Consider the following 19,933-nt stretch of genomic DNA (forward strand, 5'->3'; position numbering starts at 1 on the left):
AATCTACACTGTGAATTCAATATGTACTTGATGTTCTTGACTGATATTAAAAATGTACTCAATTAAATATTCCGTTTGGTCCGAGCACTTTTTTTATAAGCAGCAAGAGGTGAAACTAAAAGAAAAGTAGAATAATAATTATAGAGTTGTCGAAGAAAAATTAATTTGTACGGATATTTTATTAAGTAGGTACCCAAACCACAAACCAATTTGATAGAAGTGTCGATTTTTCAACATTGCAGGCGTATAAACATATTTACTTTATATGGCTTACTTCATGTTAATATAAACTGTTTTAATTCTTGTTTCTTAGGCTGTTGCAAGATTAACTGGCAGAGAGTTAAAAGCCTACGCCAAGGCTGGCTCTGTGGCTGATGAAGTACTTTCCTCCATCCGGACTGTGGCTGCTTTTGGTGGAGAAAAAAAAGAGGCTGAGAAGTACTGTTACTTTGATACTTACCCTTGATATAACTCCCCATATTATCACCTTATATATTTATATGACTGAGGAGGGAGGGTTTGTTCCATTTTGTTGTTTTTACATTTAAAAAACCCAGTCTTTTAGCGTCTGTAATTTTCTAAGTCGTCTTGTTAACCCGACTCCTGAGATTCTTTAAGCAGATGATGTCTCTTCTGTACTATAAGGCTACACTGTGGACGCTGGAAAAAGCAAATTGAGATGACTTCCAGCGATCGCGACCAAGCCCTCGCTCCATCGCGCCGTCGCATCGCGCTTACTATAAGGCCATGCGATGGCGGCAATGCATTTGTTTTAACGCCGCGTCACTGTCACCGACACTATAAGCGCAGCCTTATGGGGCAGCCTGGGTCGGCAGCAACAATACTTGGCTCTCACATCAAATTCCCCTTCTCCCCGCTCTGTGTGTGGACACATTATTATGGTCAACAACAAATAACGTTTCACCCAAACAGCGCTTTTGACATTTGCGCAGAAAAAATTGCCATTGTGTGCTGACTGTGCTCTTCTAAAAAAATTATGAAGTGAATAATTTTGTTACACAAATAAAAAGATATTTATAATAACTTTATTTCATATAGCGCTTTTCTCCCAACGAGACTGAAAGTGGTTAACAATCACAGTAGATTGAGCGGTACGCAGCCCATACAGTAGTAATTTTTACAGACACAGTCCCTGCCCAGATGATTTTATAATCTCTGTTTTTTGTGCCTGAAGCACAGGGAGATAAAGTGACGCCCAAGGTCACAAGGAGCCAACACCTGGATTTGAACCAGGCTCAGAGTTGGTGCTTTTACTCACGGAGCCACTCAATTACTGTATACTTTTTCTTATTTATTATTAAAAAAAAAGTTAAATATAAAAAAATACAAATACATCATAACTGTTTTGTCTCCTGTTCCAGCTTCTTTTAATATTGACATATTCAAACAAGAACTTGTTTCAGAGTCTGTTTTGCTCTGAAATTACAAAAAAGCCTAAAAGTTTTGCCAGACACATATTTTACGCACACCAGCAGAGTTACACTTTTGATAATGGTCATGACTCTGTCACTCTGCATGTGACTGGTATTTTTGTTGTAGCATAAAGACGCTACAGTCTTTACTGTCGGAGCACAAAAACGCTAATCCCAGGTGCGTAACTGGAGACATCTGTAGAGTTTTCTAAAGAAAGACAGAGATAGGGGGCTCTATTCAATATGCGGTGATATGACTTCTGTATGACTCAGATGCTCTAAGATCTTTTCAAATAGAGTTTAGAGCTTGAATAGCATGGAGAAACAGCTGCACAATGTATGGAGTATGGTCCAAAGAGAGATAGACAGTAAGAGAGAGACATCAACCTTATTTCATTTTCCATTTTCTTCTCACTGAACCACCTTACCTTTATTACTTACCTTCCACTCTACTTCCCCCAAAACTATACCATGGCTTGTCTTGAATATTTTGATGAGTATTATTCAAACTGAGTTGTATCAAACCATGCTGGCACTTAATTACATAGTATAATAGAGTTGTGAGTACTAAAGGTCCCAAAATATATTTGAATCAATTGTATGTCTTTTGACAGGTATGACAGTAACTTGATTGAAGCACAGACCTGGGGTATTAGGAAGGGTACCATAATCGGCTTTTTCCAAGGTTATTTGTGGTGCATTATTTTTCTGTGCTATGCTCTAGCATTTTGGTACGGATCTAAATTAGTAACTGAAACAAAAGAACTATCTCCAGGAAGTCTTCTTCAGGTAGGTCCTTATACATCAACTCAAGTTAAATGCCATAATAAAATATGTATGTATGTGTATCTTTATTTATACAGCGCCATCTATCTACATAGCGCTTACAGTAGTGATACATGTGACATAATAATATAACACATAATGGGAATAAGTGCTTGAGACATAAAAATAACATTAAGAAAATGAGTCCCTGCTTCAAACTCAGTGTCGTTGTTTACAGTCAGTGTCTTTACTCACTGAGTCGCTCCTTCTCCAACACTGAATGACCAACATTCTGTGCAAGTTGGGGTCAAAGGTATTCACTATAAGATATTTGTGTTTGGTAATTATTAGTGCAGTGACATACTGTATATTTGCAATTAATTGGACAGCTGTCAACGTCTAGAATTCAAACACCCCAATATTAATATTAACGACAATATTTAAAATGATTAGAGCACCTTTTTCACACTCTGGCATATGGGAACATTTATATTGTATTTTAATTTGTAGGTGTTTTTCGGTGTGCTAGTGGCCGCAATGAATCTAGGCCAGGCCTCTCCTTGTTTGGAGGCTTTTGCTTCTGGCCGGGCAGCTGCAACAATTATATATGAAACAATAGAAAAGGTAAGAACGTGCATTAACATTTCATTTGCTATAGAAAATAAAAATACCACTTCTGGGTATGTTTGCATGTTTTAGACATGTCTGCAGCCCTGCCTTTCCCCATTATCTCATAGCATACAATGGTTCTACTGTAGCCAAGGATTTTGGGAAAGGACAGGCAAATGAGCACACAGTGTCACCTTTTGCTTCATGTCCATTTTAAGGCCTCGTCCCCACTGCTCACGGCTGCGCACGCTACGACGTGCACGGCACGAACAAGATATGGCCCTGTAAGGGGTCGGCCCCAGTCACTGCCACCACGCGCCTGCAGAAAGCACGATGCCCGATCACCTTTGCCAAAAGACAAGATTTTTGTCTTTTGGCGCCACGGCCGAACGATGGCTACGTCACTTCAGCAGTTCAGCCAATTAGGGCGAACCAGCCGCGTGATGTCATGGTCTTGCCCCTGCCCCGTCGCAATCTCCTGCTCTTCTGAGCACGTGTCCCAAACCCCAGATCGCGGCTAAAACTGGTGCACACGCCGCCAGCCACTCTGACACTCTGACACATGCGTGCGTGAAGTGACTAGGGCCGTAGCCTAATATGGATGCCTGACGTATTACACAGCTTTTCAGCACCGCCTGGGTTAAAGAAGTGCATAGCCAGTAACACCTACTCACAGACAGCCGTTTCAACCGTTTGGGTCTTATCAGTGTGAGGTTGGTTATACGGGCGTTGTAATGTGAAGCTGGAGTAGGTGTCAATCACATGTTATTTATGTTACGGTGGGTAACATTTCCTATAGAATTATTCACGTACAGTAACAGTTACTAGTTTATATTTTTTAAGGGGTAAGGTGGAAATAACTTATTTTGCAGCTGTAATAAAGGACAACTTGTCATTATGAATCCCCAAACAAAAATGATTGCCCACCTGCCCGTAGCCTTATGAGGAGCAAGTCTTCGGACTGCCTTTCCCAATTTACAGCACTTATTTGTCATCACAAAATGTGAAGGGAGAAAATAAATATAAATAATTTGCACGTTTGTGTGGATCACTTTTAAAATAGCTTCCTTAAAGCTTGCAGAGAACATATCAAATATTATGACGCATGTGCATGCTTCAACCATGGATCTGAGACCTCGATTAATAGAGATATTTACATTGTTATTCGGTGGGGAAGAATTTACAGATGTGAAAGTAGAAAAACAAAGATGGGGTTGAAAGATGTCATTGAAATTCTACACTGAGTCACACATTTATTAAGTGCATTGAGGATTTATAGTAATCTACTACAAATATGTTCTCACTATATATAACACCTGTCACTAAAACATTATGTTACATTACGTTGCAAAGTGCAAACAAGGGTGTCATGACAAGATAATTGTATTATGCTAAAGACAGTAAATTATATTTGTGTCATGATTTGTTAGACAACTGCATAAAAAGGTCACTGATTTATTTGAATTAGTTTTTTTTAATATATTTGTTTTTATTTTAAGAAACCAGTAATTGATTGCATGTCAAAGGAAGGCCACAAACTGGACCAGGTGAATGGTGACATTGCGTTCCATAATGTAAATTTCCATTATCCATCAAGAACAGATGTACAGGTACGGAAACCACTTCAATGCTACAAACACTCTATATGCAGAACTTGGCTATTCTATAAAGAATAGTACACCCAACACATGCAGTATGCTTTATTGTAATAATAAATAATGCATAACTTCAAATGTAACCTTAAATAACAGATAGCATTTGGAAATAAACTTTGTTGGTGATCTCAAATCAAATACATTTTGTTGTTGTAAGTTCACCTACTTCTATATTCAGTTAAAGATCTTGTCATTTTAATTTGCCAGAAAATGAATGGATAAAGTGGATAAGAAGCTAAAAGTGATGTGCTATGAGTGCTAATTTGCATGTCAATACCCAGAATCTTTAGCTGCAGTCAAAGCACTATATGCTGTGCGATCATGGGGTGAGGCCACTTTGGGGGCTGTCTAAGAGCTAAATACTCATAAGTATTCTTTATCATTCCAGAAAGTTTCATATACCAAAAAAAAACTCTAACTCTTTTAATTATTATGTGATCAAATGTACAAACATATTGATATTTTGAACCCCCATAACATGAATTAAAATACAAGGTTAATTTCCAAGTATGAACACATTTCTAAAATCCAAACTCCAACGAACTAATGCCAATATGTTTCTATAGAAGAAATACTATGTTCATAAGTATTTAGACCTAGACTCACTAAAGGCTGATACATGAAAAAATTGGCAACAGACTATTAACAGTATCTACATTATGGGTAGCTATGGCTAGTTCAATTGGATTAAACCTTCTCCCACTGGTCTTTTTTTTCACATGAATTTGCAACTGAGGTACACACCATTCTGCAGCTGGAATAAATGAGAGAATACAGACATAATTGTCCAAGTTAGAAAAAACGATATGCTACTAAATGGTAAGGGGTTAATTCAGTGATTTCAGTTGAGCATCTGTAAGTTAAGAAGTATAAAAGCAATAGATTTTCTACATTACTAGAGGGAGAAATAGATTTGAAAATGCTGATAATGATGATAATAATTCTGTATAACAGTATGGCGATGCTAAACAGGAACATAAGATGAGTGTCAGCTTTATTGCGGCATGTGTTGTAAACATGTTGCAGGAAGAAATATGATGCAATACGCATTGTTTTCCATATCCACAGATTTTAAGTGACCTCAATATTTCGATTAAACCTGGAGAAACCACTGCTTTTGTTGGGCCCAGTGGTTCTGGGAAGAGTTCTGCAGTACAGCTCATACAAAGATTCTACGACCCAACAGATGGAAAGGTAAAGAATTGAATTGTTACATTTGACACAGCCCAGAATTCTATAAAATACATGACCTAGTAATAAGAGGTAAATGAATACTTATATCATAAATACCTATAATTATATCCTTATTATATTCAATTCAAGCATTTCATGCATATGTGCAACTCATGCACACATTGTTTTTCAGCTTTATAAATGTACATATAGTTTTAGATATCACCAGAATACTGTAATGGGGTAACACATAAGTGGCCATTTATAGCCAGTAGGTATAACAATTGAATATTCTTAAACGTATATCCAATAGTATTTTCTAGTGTTGAGTCCCACCATTATATGCCATGCAAAAAATTAGAAGATTGTCTGCTTTCTACTCAAAAACATGACAAAGCATATTCTCTCACAACTCATTTCAGTCTTATTCTTGGTCACAATCTATAGGTAACTCTAGATGGGCATGACATTCGTACACTTAACATGCAGTGGTTGCGTTCTTTAATTGGTGTTGTTGAACAAGAGCCGGTTTTGTTTGCTACCACAATTGCCGAGAACATTCGCTATGGAAGAGAAGAAGTGGCTATAGATGATATTATCAAAGCGGCAAAGGAGGCAAATGCCTACAACTTCATAATGGATTTACCACAGGTAAAATGAGGCAAAGAAGCTTTTGTGTAAATGCCAGACTGTTATGTTTGACGATTATGTAAATAAGATAGCTAATCCCTTTGTGATGGCCGATAATATATTCTTTTGCTATTTTCAGGTTGGGGGTGAAATGTTAATTTAATAACTAATTAAAAGTACATATAAAAGTTAGAGCACACAGTGAAGTGAATGAACAGACATAATTTTATATTGTATTTTATTTATTTATTTATAAAAAATGTTTTACCAGGAAGTAATACATTGAGAGTTACCTCTCGTTTTCAAGTATGTCCTGAGGAGCGGACGGAATAATATTATTATTTGTGTGTAATTATAAAGCCTTAACATATTCATTGCCTCACTCAATTGTACAGAAAAAGCAATGACATAATGAACATACACTGATAAAACAAGTGATGTGACATTAACCTATATAACATGTTTATGCTCCTGTTCTTCTAGAAATTTGAAACTCTTGTTGGGGAAGGTGGAGGCCAAATGAGTGGGGGTCAGAAACAAAGAATTGCCATTGCTCGAGCCCTGGTCAGAAATCCCAAAATCCTACTCCTTGACATGGCTACATCTGCACTTGATAATGAGAGTGAAGCTGTTGTGCAAGAGGCACTTGATAAGGTTGAGTATTCACATGATTGCAGCATTTCCTAGTTCTTTCATTATTATTTTTGTATAGGGCACTAGGACATCTAACATACAGTACGATACTGCCAATCTCTGAGTTGGATCTTCATAATGTTTTATTATTTATTTTTCTTCTAGTGGCAGGGGTATTCTTTTAAGATAAAATTTGTATGTCACAGTGAGTGTACAGTATATCCAGGGTGGCTGACCCGTGTGATGATACTCAGAGATCAGCTGCTTCGGGGCCAGGAGCTCTACCACTTTCCTCCTCTGACCGCTGGGGCCACTGTGCACTGTGTGGCCCCCTACTCTCTTTAGTGGCAGGGCCCTCTCATGTCTACCCACACCATCGGTGCACCCGGCTGGTGCCAGAAGTTGGGCCCGCCTGGAATTTGTGCCCAACTTCTGCATCCGCCCGTGGGTCCCCAACTCTCTTCTGCCGCTGGACTGTAGGCCTTCCTGAAACCTTCTAAAAGGTAAGACTCTTAGAGGGCAAGGAGGAGGGAGAGCATTGTCTCAGCAATTCTCCTCCTTGAGAACATAACCGTGACTCACCAATAGGCTGCCCTGCTTCAGCATAACTCGGAAAGGAGAATGAGGCACAGGGATAAATATATATTCATTTAGCTGAGGGAATCTATGGGTTAAAAGGGTACCCCAGCTAGTGCCCAGGTGACCCACAGACAGTATATGGTTTGTGGCTACCCAACCGTACATAAGGTTAGGGGGACTCAGAGTAAATACTGAGTCAAAGGGAAAGCATGGGGAGACACCGTGTAGACAGAAATAAAAAGAGTACACTTTTCCATTTTCTATTCCCTGTACCCAGAGACTCAAAGTTTATTAAAGTGTATTTTAATATGTTTTAACATTCGGAACCGATGCCCAAACAGGCAGCCTGGGCAAACCCATAGGCACCGGTAAGTCTGCTGGACATCGGAGCTTAAAGCAGAAAGAGGATGCCCAGAGGTGTGAACGGCATTTGGTCAGCAGGGAAAAGCAGAGTACTAGGTCTGGAGATAAATGGCAGTCCTCCGGGATGCCACTTGTTCTGCCAGACCTAAGGGCGCCTGCCCAGCGGTGGCATTGGGATAGCTAGAGGGAGATGTGGCAGGCTTGCGCATGTCTCTTGTCTATTTCAAATTTCCCGCTGACCCGGCTTTTCTAACCGGCTTGGCTCTGATTGGCTGCTTGAGAAAGTTCCCACGCACTGATTGGCTGTCAGGTCTGCTTCTATTTTATGAATGAAGCAGGGAATACTACTGTATAAAAAGCCGTGAGCCAATAAGATTGTGTGAGAGCTGAAAGAGCGCGGGCGGGCTTTTCAAAGTTGCTTTGTGCGAAACAGCAAAGCAACCGGCTTCGATTTCAAGCCTGAAAAGCCTGCCCGCCAGAGACTAAGTCCCGACTTTTGCGCCCACGTTGTCAGAAACGAACATAGCGGTCGCGGCTGGGATTTCATGCCGATTTTAGTTCCAAAAGATTCATGCTGACTCGCGGTCAGGAAGGACCAAGTTCTGAGAAACTAACATAGCGGTGGCGTCAGGAATTTCATGCCGATTTGAGTTCCTGGAGATCCTGGGCTAAGTTCCGGTCAGGGTAAATCTCTCCCAATAGAGTTCCCTGCACCTAGGAAAGCCTTGTTTTCGACCCCAGATCCCAGTAACTGTGTCATTTTGTCTGTATTTTGTTTCACTGTGTGTATGCGAATTTATGCCGAATAAATTACAATTTATTTCTCTACTTTACTTTGCTCATTGAATGATCCCGTAAAAAGGTGAAAATAACCTGGTCTCCTATGACACTTGGAACTCCAGTTAACTGTCTGAGTGCTAGTTTATTAAAATACTTATCATGACATGCGTATTCCAGAGTAATCTGGTAGATGCAGGTAATGCAATGAAAAAAAATCTGCAGCTGTTACACGCTTACGGATTTCATGTTCGGTAGCAACTTCTTATCTTAACTTTTAAATCTGTTATCGTTATCACTTCATCTCTTATGTAATCTCTTAATAGCAGCCTCTAAATAATCTTTTCAGGTAACATTGTGCTTTCCGTTCGGCTTGCCAGCTGGATTTGCTAAACATCGCGCTCTCTCAATTATTATCAAGTAGACAGCAATGTTGAATACAAAAATGTGTGCACTCTGGTCAATCAAGCTGTGTACAGCTTTTCTGATTTTTAGCAGATGCATATGAAATAAAGCTCATGTCATACAGTAAACACTTTTACTGCAAAGGGGTCTGCAGTGCTCTGCAGTTCATGCATTGCAGTAAAAAGGGATTTGAGATCTACCTAACGTTTTGCAGGAGTTCATGAATGATGCACAATTTGCAATTGAATTTTTTCTGTGGAAAATCGCAATCAATTCGCAAACTCTTTTCTCTCCAGAATCCTGGACTGGGACGATATACGACACTGATCCAAGATATTTTAGTTGTGTTCCCATGTACGTCCCCACATCTTGTATAGAGGAGTGTTTTGGGAGATACATAAATCAATGGGTACATACTGAATATCTCCTTTCCACCCCCGTCCCTCCCCATCTCCACCACTCTCCCTTAAAAAGGCTTAGCAAAACTGCACATTCTCAGCAGAAATGTGCGATATACCACTTTGAAGAAATTGAAAGAAATGTATTATTTTTTTTAAATGTGTGAAAGATTTTTAGACACATTTGCACATCTCTAGTTAAAATGCATGTGCAATTCGAAAGGTTATTTAGTTCCCATTCTTTTTAAAGGAGGACAGAACAAATAGCACCAGATTTATCCAAGAAAATTATTATTTAATTATCCTGGGACAAATATAGTACTACTGTATTTGTTAATGATTGCCTCACATTGGCAGCTGCAAGAGTTTGATACATAACTCTCTAATAGACAATTCCCAGATTGAGTTGCTAGTGTGGTCATATTCAGGATTACCAATTGAAATCTTCTGTACATCCTTTGGAAGTGGCTTCCGTACAAGTTAAGTAGAGGTGGGCACATTTTTGTTGGCAGATTTGGACCCGCCTCAGATCGGTCGGTTCCTTTGGTCCGCAGATACGTCTCAAAAATGGCGGATTTTTCTTTTAACACCGACAATCCATCGGCGGATTCTTAAAATCTGTCAGCGGATTACGGAATCCGCGGATTGTATTGTTAAAATTCCCCAGCGGCTTGTATCCAATGGCGGTTTTGGATCAGTCCTCGTTAATTGTTACATTTTCAATCTGTCAGCGAATTTTACCCAGCGGAATGGATTTTGAATGAATGGTAAATCAGGAAATTCTTGGAAGCGGGATTGGACTGGTTCACCCTTCTCTAATGCTAAGCACGATACCGTTATTATTATTCATATCGTTTTTTTATAAAGCACCAACATATTTTGCAGCTTAATACAATTGGATTGTGGCATAACAATAACATGCAGCAAGTTTACACATAAGACAAACAGGTCACTGTTTTTACAATGAGCTTTCTTCTAATACTGGCAGTACATTCATTGAAAAAATCTGCATTTTATATTTCCTTATCTTAAGGTGCGCAATGGGAGAACAACAATTTCTATAGCTCATCGCCTTTCCGCGGTCCGAAATGCAGATGTTATAGTGGGATTTGATGGTGGAAGAGCAGTTGAGATGGGGACACATGAAGAACTTTTGAAAATAAAGGGTGTTTACTTTACCTTAGTCACCCTGCAGAGCCAAAATACCTCCTCAGGTAATGAACAAATAAATGCATATTATAACAGACCGACTTTTAATGATATTTTGTAAGCGGTAGAATAATTGGGGAAGACATAAGGGGCTATGTATAAAATATACTTTTTTGAAAAGGAATTGAGTGCAATGTGGCCCAAAAATTATTTCTCACCTAAAATCATTTGCGTCAAATAGATGTTAGAAAGACTTAGCATGTCTGAGATCAGATGCATTGTAAATTCTTCTGTATTTTATACAATTTTCAATTGACCAGAAAATTACAGGGAACCATTTAGAGATGCCCGGGGAACCCAAGGGTTCCTAGGAACACTGGTTGAAAAACACTAGTTTAGGTACCTATAGTTTTAACCTTCTATTTTGAATTATGCATAGATTTTATATGTTATATTATATGATAAAATGCAAGTATAGCATTAATTTACTAATTACATTTTTTTTTCAAACATAGAAAAGGCGGTAAATGAAGATGTTGTCAAAAAAGAGAGAACTTTCAGTAAAGGAAGTTATCAATCAAGTTTCAGGTTAGTATTTTAGTTTATATTGTTGTTAAACAATAATATCTAATGAAAAAAAAAATGTAAATGTGCAATATTATTTGTATGGTTTTCTTGTGTAGCGTGTGAGTTTATTAGGGTTTTGGTTGAATTAATTCTGGAAAGAGATATCACAATATTTACTCAACGTGTATTTAAGAAAGAAACATAAATATATGAACATTAAACTGTCAGCATTAAAATGGTTTGAGAAGAAAGCATTAATAATAATATGAAAAAGTGGGTCATAAAATGTGAATATACAGCCAAATTGTGTTTCATTTAGACTTCTAGGTAGAAGAAAACAGTAAATGTTTAAACATTCTTTGCTGGTTCACAATGTTTAACATCTAGAGTAGGAAACGCCAACTCCAGTCCTCAAGGGCCACCAACAGGTCAGGTTCTCAGGATATCCCTGCTTCAGCACAGGTGGCCCAATCAGTGGCTCAATGACTGAGCCACCTGAGCTGAAGCTGGGATATCCTAAAAACCTGACCTGTTGGTGGCCCTTGAAAGATGGAATTGGCCACTCCTGATCTAGAGTGACCTTTTCACATATCTATTACGTCATGGGCACTTATTCATTTTCTAGGCAGATCAGGATGACCTCACCGATGGCCAGAAAACAAAGTGGAGCCCCCTCTGTCACGGTAGCTTGTGACAGGTTGTAATTTACACCAAAACTATATATAAATATATATATACCTGGGTTTGAACTGGGACGAGACTTAGATATGATAAAATGTAATTTATTCCTTGATAAAGGTGAACACAACAGATATGTACAAATAACAGGCAAAATATAGACACTTACGTAAAATGGAAATGATGAAGCAGTCACAGCTGGACTGGCAGTTCATACAGTACTCTTCATAGTCATCAAGCCACCCAAAAGCATGAAAAGACCTCTGGCAGGAAGACAGTGCATAGCGTTTCTCTCAGCAAACAAGATGGTATAGAACAGACTGAACACTTGAAGAACTTGCAAAACATGAACAACATGGATAAAAGGGTGGCTCTGACTTATATATCATTTTAACCTTTGCATCCCAGCTTACGGCGCCGTGCCATCTAGTAAAATCCCCTTTGAAGCTTTTGAAGCTGACTTTGGGCTTCCAGGGTCCACTGTGAAAAGTTTCACTTACTCTGGTTAATTCCTTTTGTCCGTTGGGCCAAGCATAAGCAATTAGCAATTTAGCCTTTGATGACCACGCGATGTAAATTCTGGCATTCCTGCTCATTATCATAGCAGGGGGTTGCAGTTTCTCAGAACTCAACCAAAATTTCATATTTACTGCAAATCACCTCATAACTTGAGTTCAGTAATACATACAGTCAGGTGAGATATATTAATACATTCCGTCCCACCTGACGCTCGCAGAGAGACCAAACATTACAGTGTAATATGAAAATTAATAGAGATATTAATATCTGGCAGCCACTAAGGGCCAGATATTAAGTGTTTGTAACGGTTGGTGGCGGGGAAGTCCCACGAATACAAATATGTAATTCTTATCCTTTTCAGCCAAGGACATCTCATAATATTCTTATATTTAATAAGGTTACTCCTTTTGATTCCCTTCTTGGGTAGCTCCACCCCTACCCCCATCAATAAAACCTTTTGAAGTAGGCTTGTAGCTTCTCGCATAACCAACTAGGTAATTACCTGTTGATCCTTCCTGGGTCTTGCATAGCAAGTAGGTAATCACTCTCTGTTGATATACACTTCCAGTGAGGAAGCTTGCATATCAAAACGTGAATAGACCCATTTGGCCTTGGTACGCATTACAAAGGCAGGCAGAGGTTACTAGCATTTGGCCTGTCTTTGTAAGACTGCAGAAAGGCATTTTATCAAAAATATATGTCCCCCTTATGACAAAGTTATATTTTTAATACGTGGGTACTTGGGGGGTTCCCCTTATGACCCAGTGGGTGTGTTATGCATACACTGATCCCGAAACAATACATTTACACAGGGGAATAAGCATTTTCATGTTATTTAACAAGGGTTAAGTCACAGTTCTGGGCCTCAGCCCAGTTAACCCCTTGTCTCCCTGGCGAGGTTGGAGGGGGCTCTTGGGGGGTAACCCCGTTAATCCCGGGCCAAACCCTCACTATCGTCACACCCTCCACTTTTGTTGCCGGCATCTGGGCACCAGTCGTGCATGGGATAGCTCCTGGTGCTCTTGTGCTGCCAGACCATCGGCACTGTAAAGCTTAATCAGAATAACAACAGTGACAACTAGTGTTTAATCCTCTTTAAAAAATAAAGGCATATGTTAAGGACCCACCCAATACAGTCAGTGCGTAGGTTATTGATTTAAGTAAGGCTCAGGAAGAAACGTTATTACTTTCAATTTCATTTGCTAGAAATACCACTGTGAGACAGATCATTGCTCGGCACCATGAAGGGTTGAAGATGCAGGCATGTTGTGATTTACAAAAACACCCAAGTACTCAGTTTGTGGCACATTTAATAAAACATAGTTGTCATATAGAAGTATGATATTGATCTGCCCTTTTTATGTATCTTGTATTCATCTGGTGTAAATTGAATACATTCTACTAATATTGTTTGACATGAGAAATCATTTTGTTATTGTTCTAAATTAATAACAATCTGCATTATGCTGACACATTTAGCTTCCTGCAGAGAGGGAAAACGATTGATGTACATCTATTAGCTAGGTTTATACCGCTCCTACCTGGAAGTTTTAATCAGCAGAAAAAGACAAAATGTGATACAAACTATTATAATAAGTGAAATTTGCATCACATAAACTTTCCATAATAATAATAATAGCATGTTCTTGTATATCGCTGCTAGTTTTACGAAGCGCTTTACAGAGACATTTTGCAGGCAAAGGTCCTTGCCCCATGGAGCTTACAATCCATGTTTTTTGGTGCCTGAGGCACAGGGAGATAAAGTGACTTGCACAAGGTCACAAGGAGCCGACTCTGGGAATTGAACCAAGCTCCCCTGCTTCAAACTCTCAGTGCCAGTTAGTGTCTTTACTCATTGAGCCACTCCCTCTCCCATACATCATGCCTGACTAAAAGCAGTGCATAATTAGAACAAACTTCATAAATACAATCAGGCCAATTAGTTGATGTGGTGTTTTTTTTAATGTATGCATAATTTTGTTTATAATTGAATTTAAATAAAAACACGTGAGTTATATGATTTTACAGTGTCCGACAAATCCAGTTGCCCACAGGCCCGGGGTGACTGTATTTGACCCCGTGGCGACCTCCTCATAGCCTCACAGGCAGCACACGTGGTGCTCGTACTGGAAAAAAATAAAACATTTTTCTTTAAATCCAACCTGATTTGCTGACAGGACTTGACGGGCTGCCAAGATTTTTTCCCCTCAAGGCCATGCATGCGCATCCTCTTCCTTTCCTGCCTGCTGCTTGAAGAGGTTAGTAGATGATAGCGGGGTATTCCCCCCCTTGCCCCTCAGTCTCCGCTTCCCCCCCATCCCTGTGTCTGCCTGCGGGGCGTGAGGTGGTAGCGGGGGTGTTCCATACCTTCCTCCCCAGTCCCAGCTCCCCCCCCCCCGGTCCCCATGTCTGTCCGTGGGGCGGGAGGAGGTGGTAGCGGGGTGTTCCCCCTCTTGCCCCCCAGTCCCCGCTTCCATCCGGTCCTGTGTCAGCTCGCGGGGCGGGAGGTGTAGTGGAGTGTTTCCCCCCGTCCCCCGCATTCTCCGCTTCCCCCCGGTCCCATGTCTGCCCGCGGGGCGGGAGGTGGTAGTGGGGTGGAGCGTGGTGGTGGTGCTCGGTCGCGGCCTTCTCCCCCTCCCCTTGTGAGACAGTGTGTGTGTAGGAGAGAGACAGTGTGTGTATGAGAGACAGTGTGTGTGTATGAGAGAGAAACAGTGTGTGTGTTTGAGAGAGAGAGAGAGACATTATGTGTGTGTGTGTGTGTGTGTGTGTGTGTATGAGAGAGAGAGACAGTGTGTGTGTGTGTATGAGAGAGAGACGCAGTGTGTGTGTGTGTGTGTGTGTGTGTGTGTGTGTGTGTGTGTGTGTGTGTGTGTGTGTGTGTGTGTGTGTGTGTGTGTGTGTGTGTGTGTGTGTGTGTGAGAGAGAGAGAGAGAGAGTGTGTGTATGAGAGAGAGAGACAGTGTGTGTGTGTGTGTATGGGAGAGACTGTGTGTGTATGGGAGAGACTGTGTGTGTGTATGGGAGAGACTGTGTGTGTATGGGAGAGACAGTGTGTGTATGGGAGAGAGAGACAGTGTGTGTGTGTGTGTGTGTGTGTGTGTGTGTGTGTGTGTGTGTGTGTGTGTGTGTGTGTGTGTGTGAGAGAGAGAGTGTGTGTATGAGAGAGAGAGACAGTGTGTGTGTGTGTATGGGAGAGACTGTGTGTGTATGGGAGAGACTGTGTGTGTATGGGAGAGACTGTGTGTGTATGGGAGAGACTGTGTGTGTATGGGAGAGACAGTGTGTGTATGGGAGAGAGAGACAGTGTGTGTATGGGAGAGAGAGACAGTGTGTGTGTGTGTGTGTGTGTGTGTGTGTGTGTATGTGTGTGTGTATGTGTGTGTGTGTGTGTGTGTGTGTGTGTGTGTGTGTGTGTGTGTGTGTGTGTGTGTGTGTGTGTGTGTGTGTGTGTGTGTGTGTGTGTGTATGGGAGAGATAGACTGTGTGTGTGTGTGTGTGTGTGTGTGTGTGTGTGTGTGTGTGTGTGTGTGTGTGTGTGTGTGTGTGTGTGTGTGTGTGTGTGTGTGTGTGTGTGTGTGTGTGTGTGTGGGAGAGATAGACTGTGTGTGTGTGTGTGTGTGTACCCCCTCACCCCCCCACCTCGTCACCCCACCCACCCCGTTTCTCGTCCCCTACCCCTTTTTTACCCCCCCACCCCGTTTCTCGTCCCCTACCCCTTTTTTGCCCCCCACCCCGTTTCTCGTCCCCTACCCCTTTTTTGCCCCCCTCCTTTTTTGCCCCCCCTTTTTTGCCCTCCCCCCTTTTTGCCCCCCCCTTTTTGCCCCCCCCCCTTTTTGCCCCCCCCCTTTTTGCCCCCCCCCTTTTTGCCCCCCCCTACCCCGTTTCTCACCCCTGCACCCCGTTTCTCGCCTCCCCACCCCGTTTCTCGCCCCCCCACCCCGTTTCTCGCCCCCCCCACCTCGTTTCTCGCCCCCCACCCCCTTTCTCGCCCCCCCACCCCATTTCTCGCCCCCCCACCCCATTTCTCGCCCCCCACCCCCTTTCTCGCCCCCACCCCCTTTCTCGCCCCCTCCGTCTCTTGCCCCCTCCCTCTCTCTCACCCTCTCTCTCTCTCGCCCTCTCTCGCCCTCTCCGTCTCTCGCCCTCCCTCTCTCTGTCTCTCTCACCCTCTCAGTCTCACACTGTAGATCTGGATATTTTATTTACCCTGTATATCTTAACTGCCCTATATCTACACCGAAATAACCTATACTTCTTTCTTCCAGATCTGACTCTCAAGCTTCACATGGGAGACATCAGAATCCCCCCTAACCCAGAAGACAGGTAGGGAACACCTCCCTTCCAACATATAACATTGCAGGAATGAGGGTACCTGGACATTGAGGGACTGCGGATCAGGTAAGATCATACACACACACACGTAACAAGGACTAATTGTAGTATAATGCAATACAATAAATAAACTTATGTCAAAAACGAATGTTGTTCTTACTAGGAATTTATTCAATTTTTAAGAGGGGCTGGGGGCGGGGAGGGGCTGGGGCTAGGTGGCGAGTAGATTTTTGTTGTTCGTCGAGTAGATTTTTGTGTGATTTGTCGACCACTGTGAATTTAGCATATCCAATCTGACCTGTTGATTGTCCAAATTATTCCAGATCCATTCATGTAAACTGTACCATTTTTACAGGAACTCCTTACGCCTTCGTTCAAAATCACAGCTTTCAAGTATGTTTCCTGATGCTTTTTCTGGTAACATAACTGGAACACCTTTGATGTTAGCAAATAACATCAGTGATACAGAAGACAGTGAGCAGGAATATGTCTCTAAAAAGGTATAATTTTAGGAAGATTTATCAGTGGTTTGTTCCTTGGATACTGTAGAATATGTCTTCATCAATATATTGGATTAGTATCACAACCAACAATAAACGTATACCCAGTCCTCAGAACCACTCTGGTTACTGCAATTTTGAACTACAGTACATATTTATATTCATAAACATAGTGTTATTTTATTTATGCTATTGGCCATTTCCCCCGTATTGGAGCAGTGAAGGGCTTGGGAGATTATTCAATTCTTTTTGTAATCTTTAAATGGATCAACAAGATAATTATTTGTATGTACAGCTGTACCTAAACTTTGAAAACTTTGCAAGTCACATTTTCATATGACAACCATATTTTACATATATAAAAGAACCGACACATAGAATATACAATATCTCTAAGGTACAGTATTACCTGCAAAAGAATCCGATAGAGGTGTTACTGTAAAGTGTTATACAATAGAAATGTTCAGCTACGTACTGTAGCCTGACCATTTTCTTAAGTGTAGTGGAATCTTAGACAATATTAGATAGTTTTGAATTCCCTCAACAAGCTCTGTTTGGGGGTTCTTCCATGAATCTACTACCCTTTCCACGAAGAAAAACATTTTTACTATTCAATAAATTATTTTTAATTATACCTCACTATTCATACTTTATCGATCTGAGTGCATTCATGAGGGAACCTTTCTGTCTGTTTTTGTTCATTATTCCCTTCGGGACTCATCAGCTACAGACAGGCTTTACGTGTGCTGCCTTTTTACACTGGGGAAAGGCCCTGTCACAATTTTCAAGATAGAAACATAGAAAATTATAGCAGATAAAAAGTTTCCCTTGGTCAATTAATATAAATGTGTTCTTACTTACTGTACAAGTACTGTACAAGTTTGTACAAATACCTTCTTCAAAATTGCTTTTATTTTATGAGCTTTGTATTAAAGTAGATGTTATTTTCTATTTTGTAGATTTTGTCTGTATCCGGTTATTTAATCTGCAATAAAGAATATCCCTTATTTGTTACAGAATGAGAAGAAGAGCAAGAAAAAAGCCAAGAAAACATCATCTGTAACCAGGGTTTTGAAATACAATGCTCCAGAATGGCCTTATCTTCTAGTTGGGTCCATTGGAGCTGCTATTAACGGAGCCGTTAGCCCACTTTATGCTCTTTTGTTCAGCCAGATACTAGGGGTAAGTTTTGAAAATAAAATCGTTATTATCACATTCTGGTTATTTTTGTAGCTTCCTCAGATTTGACATTGGGTCTGGATTGGGGTTGACAGAGAGGGACAAGTACATTCAGGTCAGCAGGTGTCAAAATGTGACCTGCGGCTGTAATGGGATTTTGTATGGATACTAACAACCCATTCAATAAACTGAGAGTTAATCAGATATGATTATTTGTAGCTATACAATTTCTGGTACACATATTTATGCATGTATATAATAGAGAATGGATAACCTTATCTCAGTTTTCCAGAACATGCAGTAACTTCACCCGGTCAAAATCCCTATGAGACTCATCTTTAAGACTTAAATACCCAGAGGGAATCTTGTCCCATTTATTGCACAGTCTTGCTCTTTTGGTTCATGACAGTTCTTGTCTTCATCCTGTGTCTGCCATACTCTCCATTTAACAGGAATAGGACATGACAAAATATATCCTATGAAAATCATTATTGTTGTTTATCCTTTCAGTCCTTATAGTCTTTTAATGGGCAAATGAAACAAAGGGTTTCTTTTTTTGGTACAGGGCAAGCTTAGAGAAATTGTACCCTTAAATGGACATAGACAGCATTAGAATGAGTAGTGAGTTGCTTCATAATAATAGAACACCTTCATGTTTTTTATTCTTTGTGTTCGTACTCTGTTTTAGACATTTTCATTACCAGACCCGGAAGAGCAAAGAAGACAGATCGATGGCATCTGCATTTTGTTTGTTATAATTGCTGCTGTATCCTTTGTTACACAGTTCTTGCAGGTAACTAAAAAGGGGGTAATTAGAAGGTATCACCTAGGCCAGGGGTGCTCAACTCCAGTCCTCAAGCCCCCCCCCCCTCAACAGGTCAGGTTTCCAGGATATCCCAGTTTGAGCACAGAGGACTGAGCCTCTGATTGAGCCACCTGTGCTGTAGCAGGGACTGATGCAGACACTTGTGCTGAAGCAGGGATGTTCGGAAAACCTGACCTGTTGGGGGGCAGGGGGGAGGGGGCTTGAGGACTGAAGCTGAGCACCCCTGACCTAGGCAGTAGTGGGCTCACCAATTTATTTGTTTTTACGTATGCTTTAAAAAGGCCACAAGAGGTAGTTCTCAATGTTTACCTGTTTACTTCAATTAGGAACATTCACACTCGCTGTTAAAAACTCACCTACGTTTATAATAAATTACCACCATTCGCTAAAAAAAAAAAAAAAAAGCAGTACCCAGGTGAAAAATGGGCAGTGTATTTCAGAAAATTCAAGGCAGTCCTTGGATATCTCACATTTTTTTTACTATCTTTCCAACTTCCCTTAAAATGATATGCTTAAAAAGGTGCAATCTAGATAGATTAGATTTTTTTTATAATTGTTTACCATAAACAAATGAACCCATGCTTAACCCTTTCACTGTCACAACAGGTTCCAGGCTCTTCTAGCAGCAAAAGAGATAAATCAAAGATCTGGCTGGTTTTTGTTTCTTTAGAAATGAAGCTTTCCTTTTCATTGGGGCCCCTGAATGGGGAGTGATTGTCAATCAAGTGTGGTTTCTGAACATACTGTTGTTGAACACAGT

General features: G+C 40.7%; 1 protein-coding gene across 2 annotated transcripts in view; it reads left to right on the forward strand.

The window, feature by feature from the left end:
- Positions 1 to 19,933, forward strand: part of LOC142499590 (bile salt export pump-like) — a 55,656-nt gene that overhangs the window by 14,354 nt on the left and 21,369 nt on the right. The window contains exons 9-20 of one of the 2 annotated variants that reach the window (XM_075609146.1): positions 314 to 438; positions 2,048 to 2,222; positions 2,709 to 2,822; positions 4,307 to 4,417; positions 5,531 to 5,656; positions 6,083 to 6,286; positions 6,749 to 6,919; positions 10,454 to 10,634; positions 11,085 to 11,157; positions 17,024 to 17,168; positions 18,186 to 18,350; positions 19,036 to 19,140. In XM_075609146.1, coding sequence (XP_075465261.1) covers positions 314 to 438; positions 2,048 to 2,222; positions 2,709 to 2,822; positions 4,307 to 4,417; positions 5,531 to 5,656; positions 6,083 to 6,286; positions 6,749 to 6,919; positions 10,454 to 10,634; positions 11,085 to 11,157; positions 17,024 to 17,168; positions 18,186 to 18,350; positions 19,036 to 19,140 — 1,695 coding nt within the window. Of the gene's footprint in view, positions 1 to 313; positions 439 to 2,047; positions 2,223 to 2,708; positions 2,823 to 4,306; positions 4,418 to 5,154; positions 5,282 to 5,530; positions 5,657 to 6,082; positions 6,287 to 6,748; positions 6,920 to 10,453; positions 10,635 to 11,084; positions 11,158 to 17,023; positions 17,169 to 18,185; positions 18,351 to 19,035; positions 19,141 to 19,933 lie in introns of those variants that run through there. The other variant, XM_075609147.1, reaches the window with a different exon arrangement.

Source organism: Ascaphus truei, chromosome 7 (genome assembly GCF_040206685.1).
Source record: "Ascaphus truei isolate aAscTru1 chromosome 7, aAscTru1.hap1, whole genome shotgun sequence".
NCBI classification, from domain to species: Eukaryota; Metazoa; Chordata; class Amphibia; order Anura; family Ascaphidae; genus Ascaphus; species Ascaphus truei.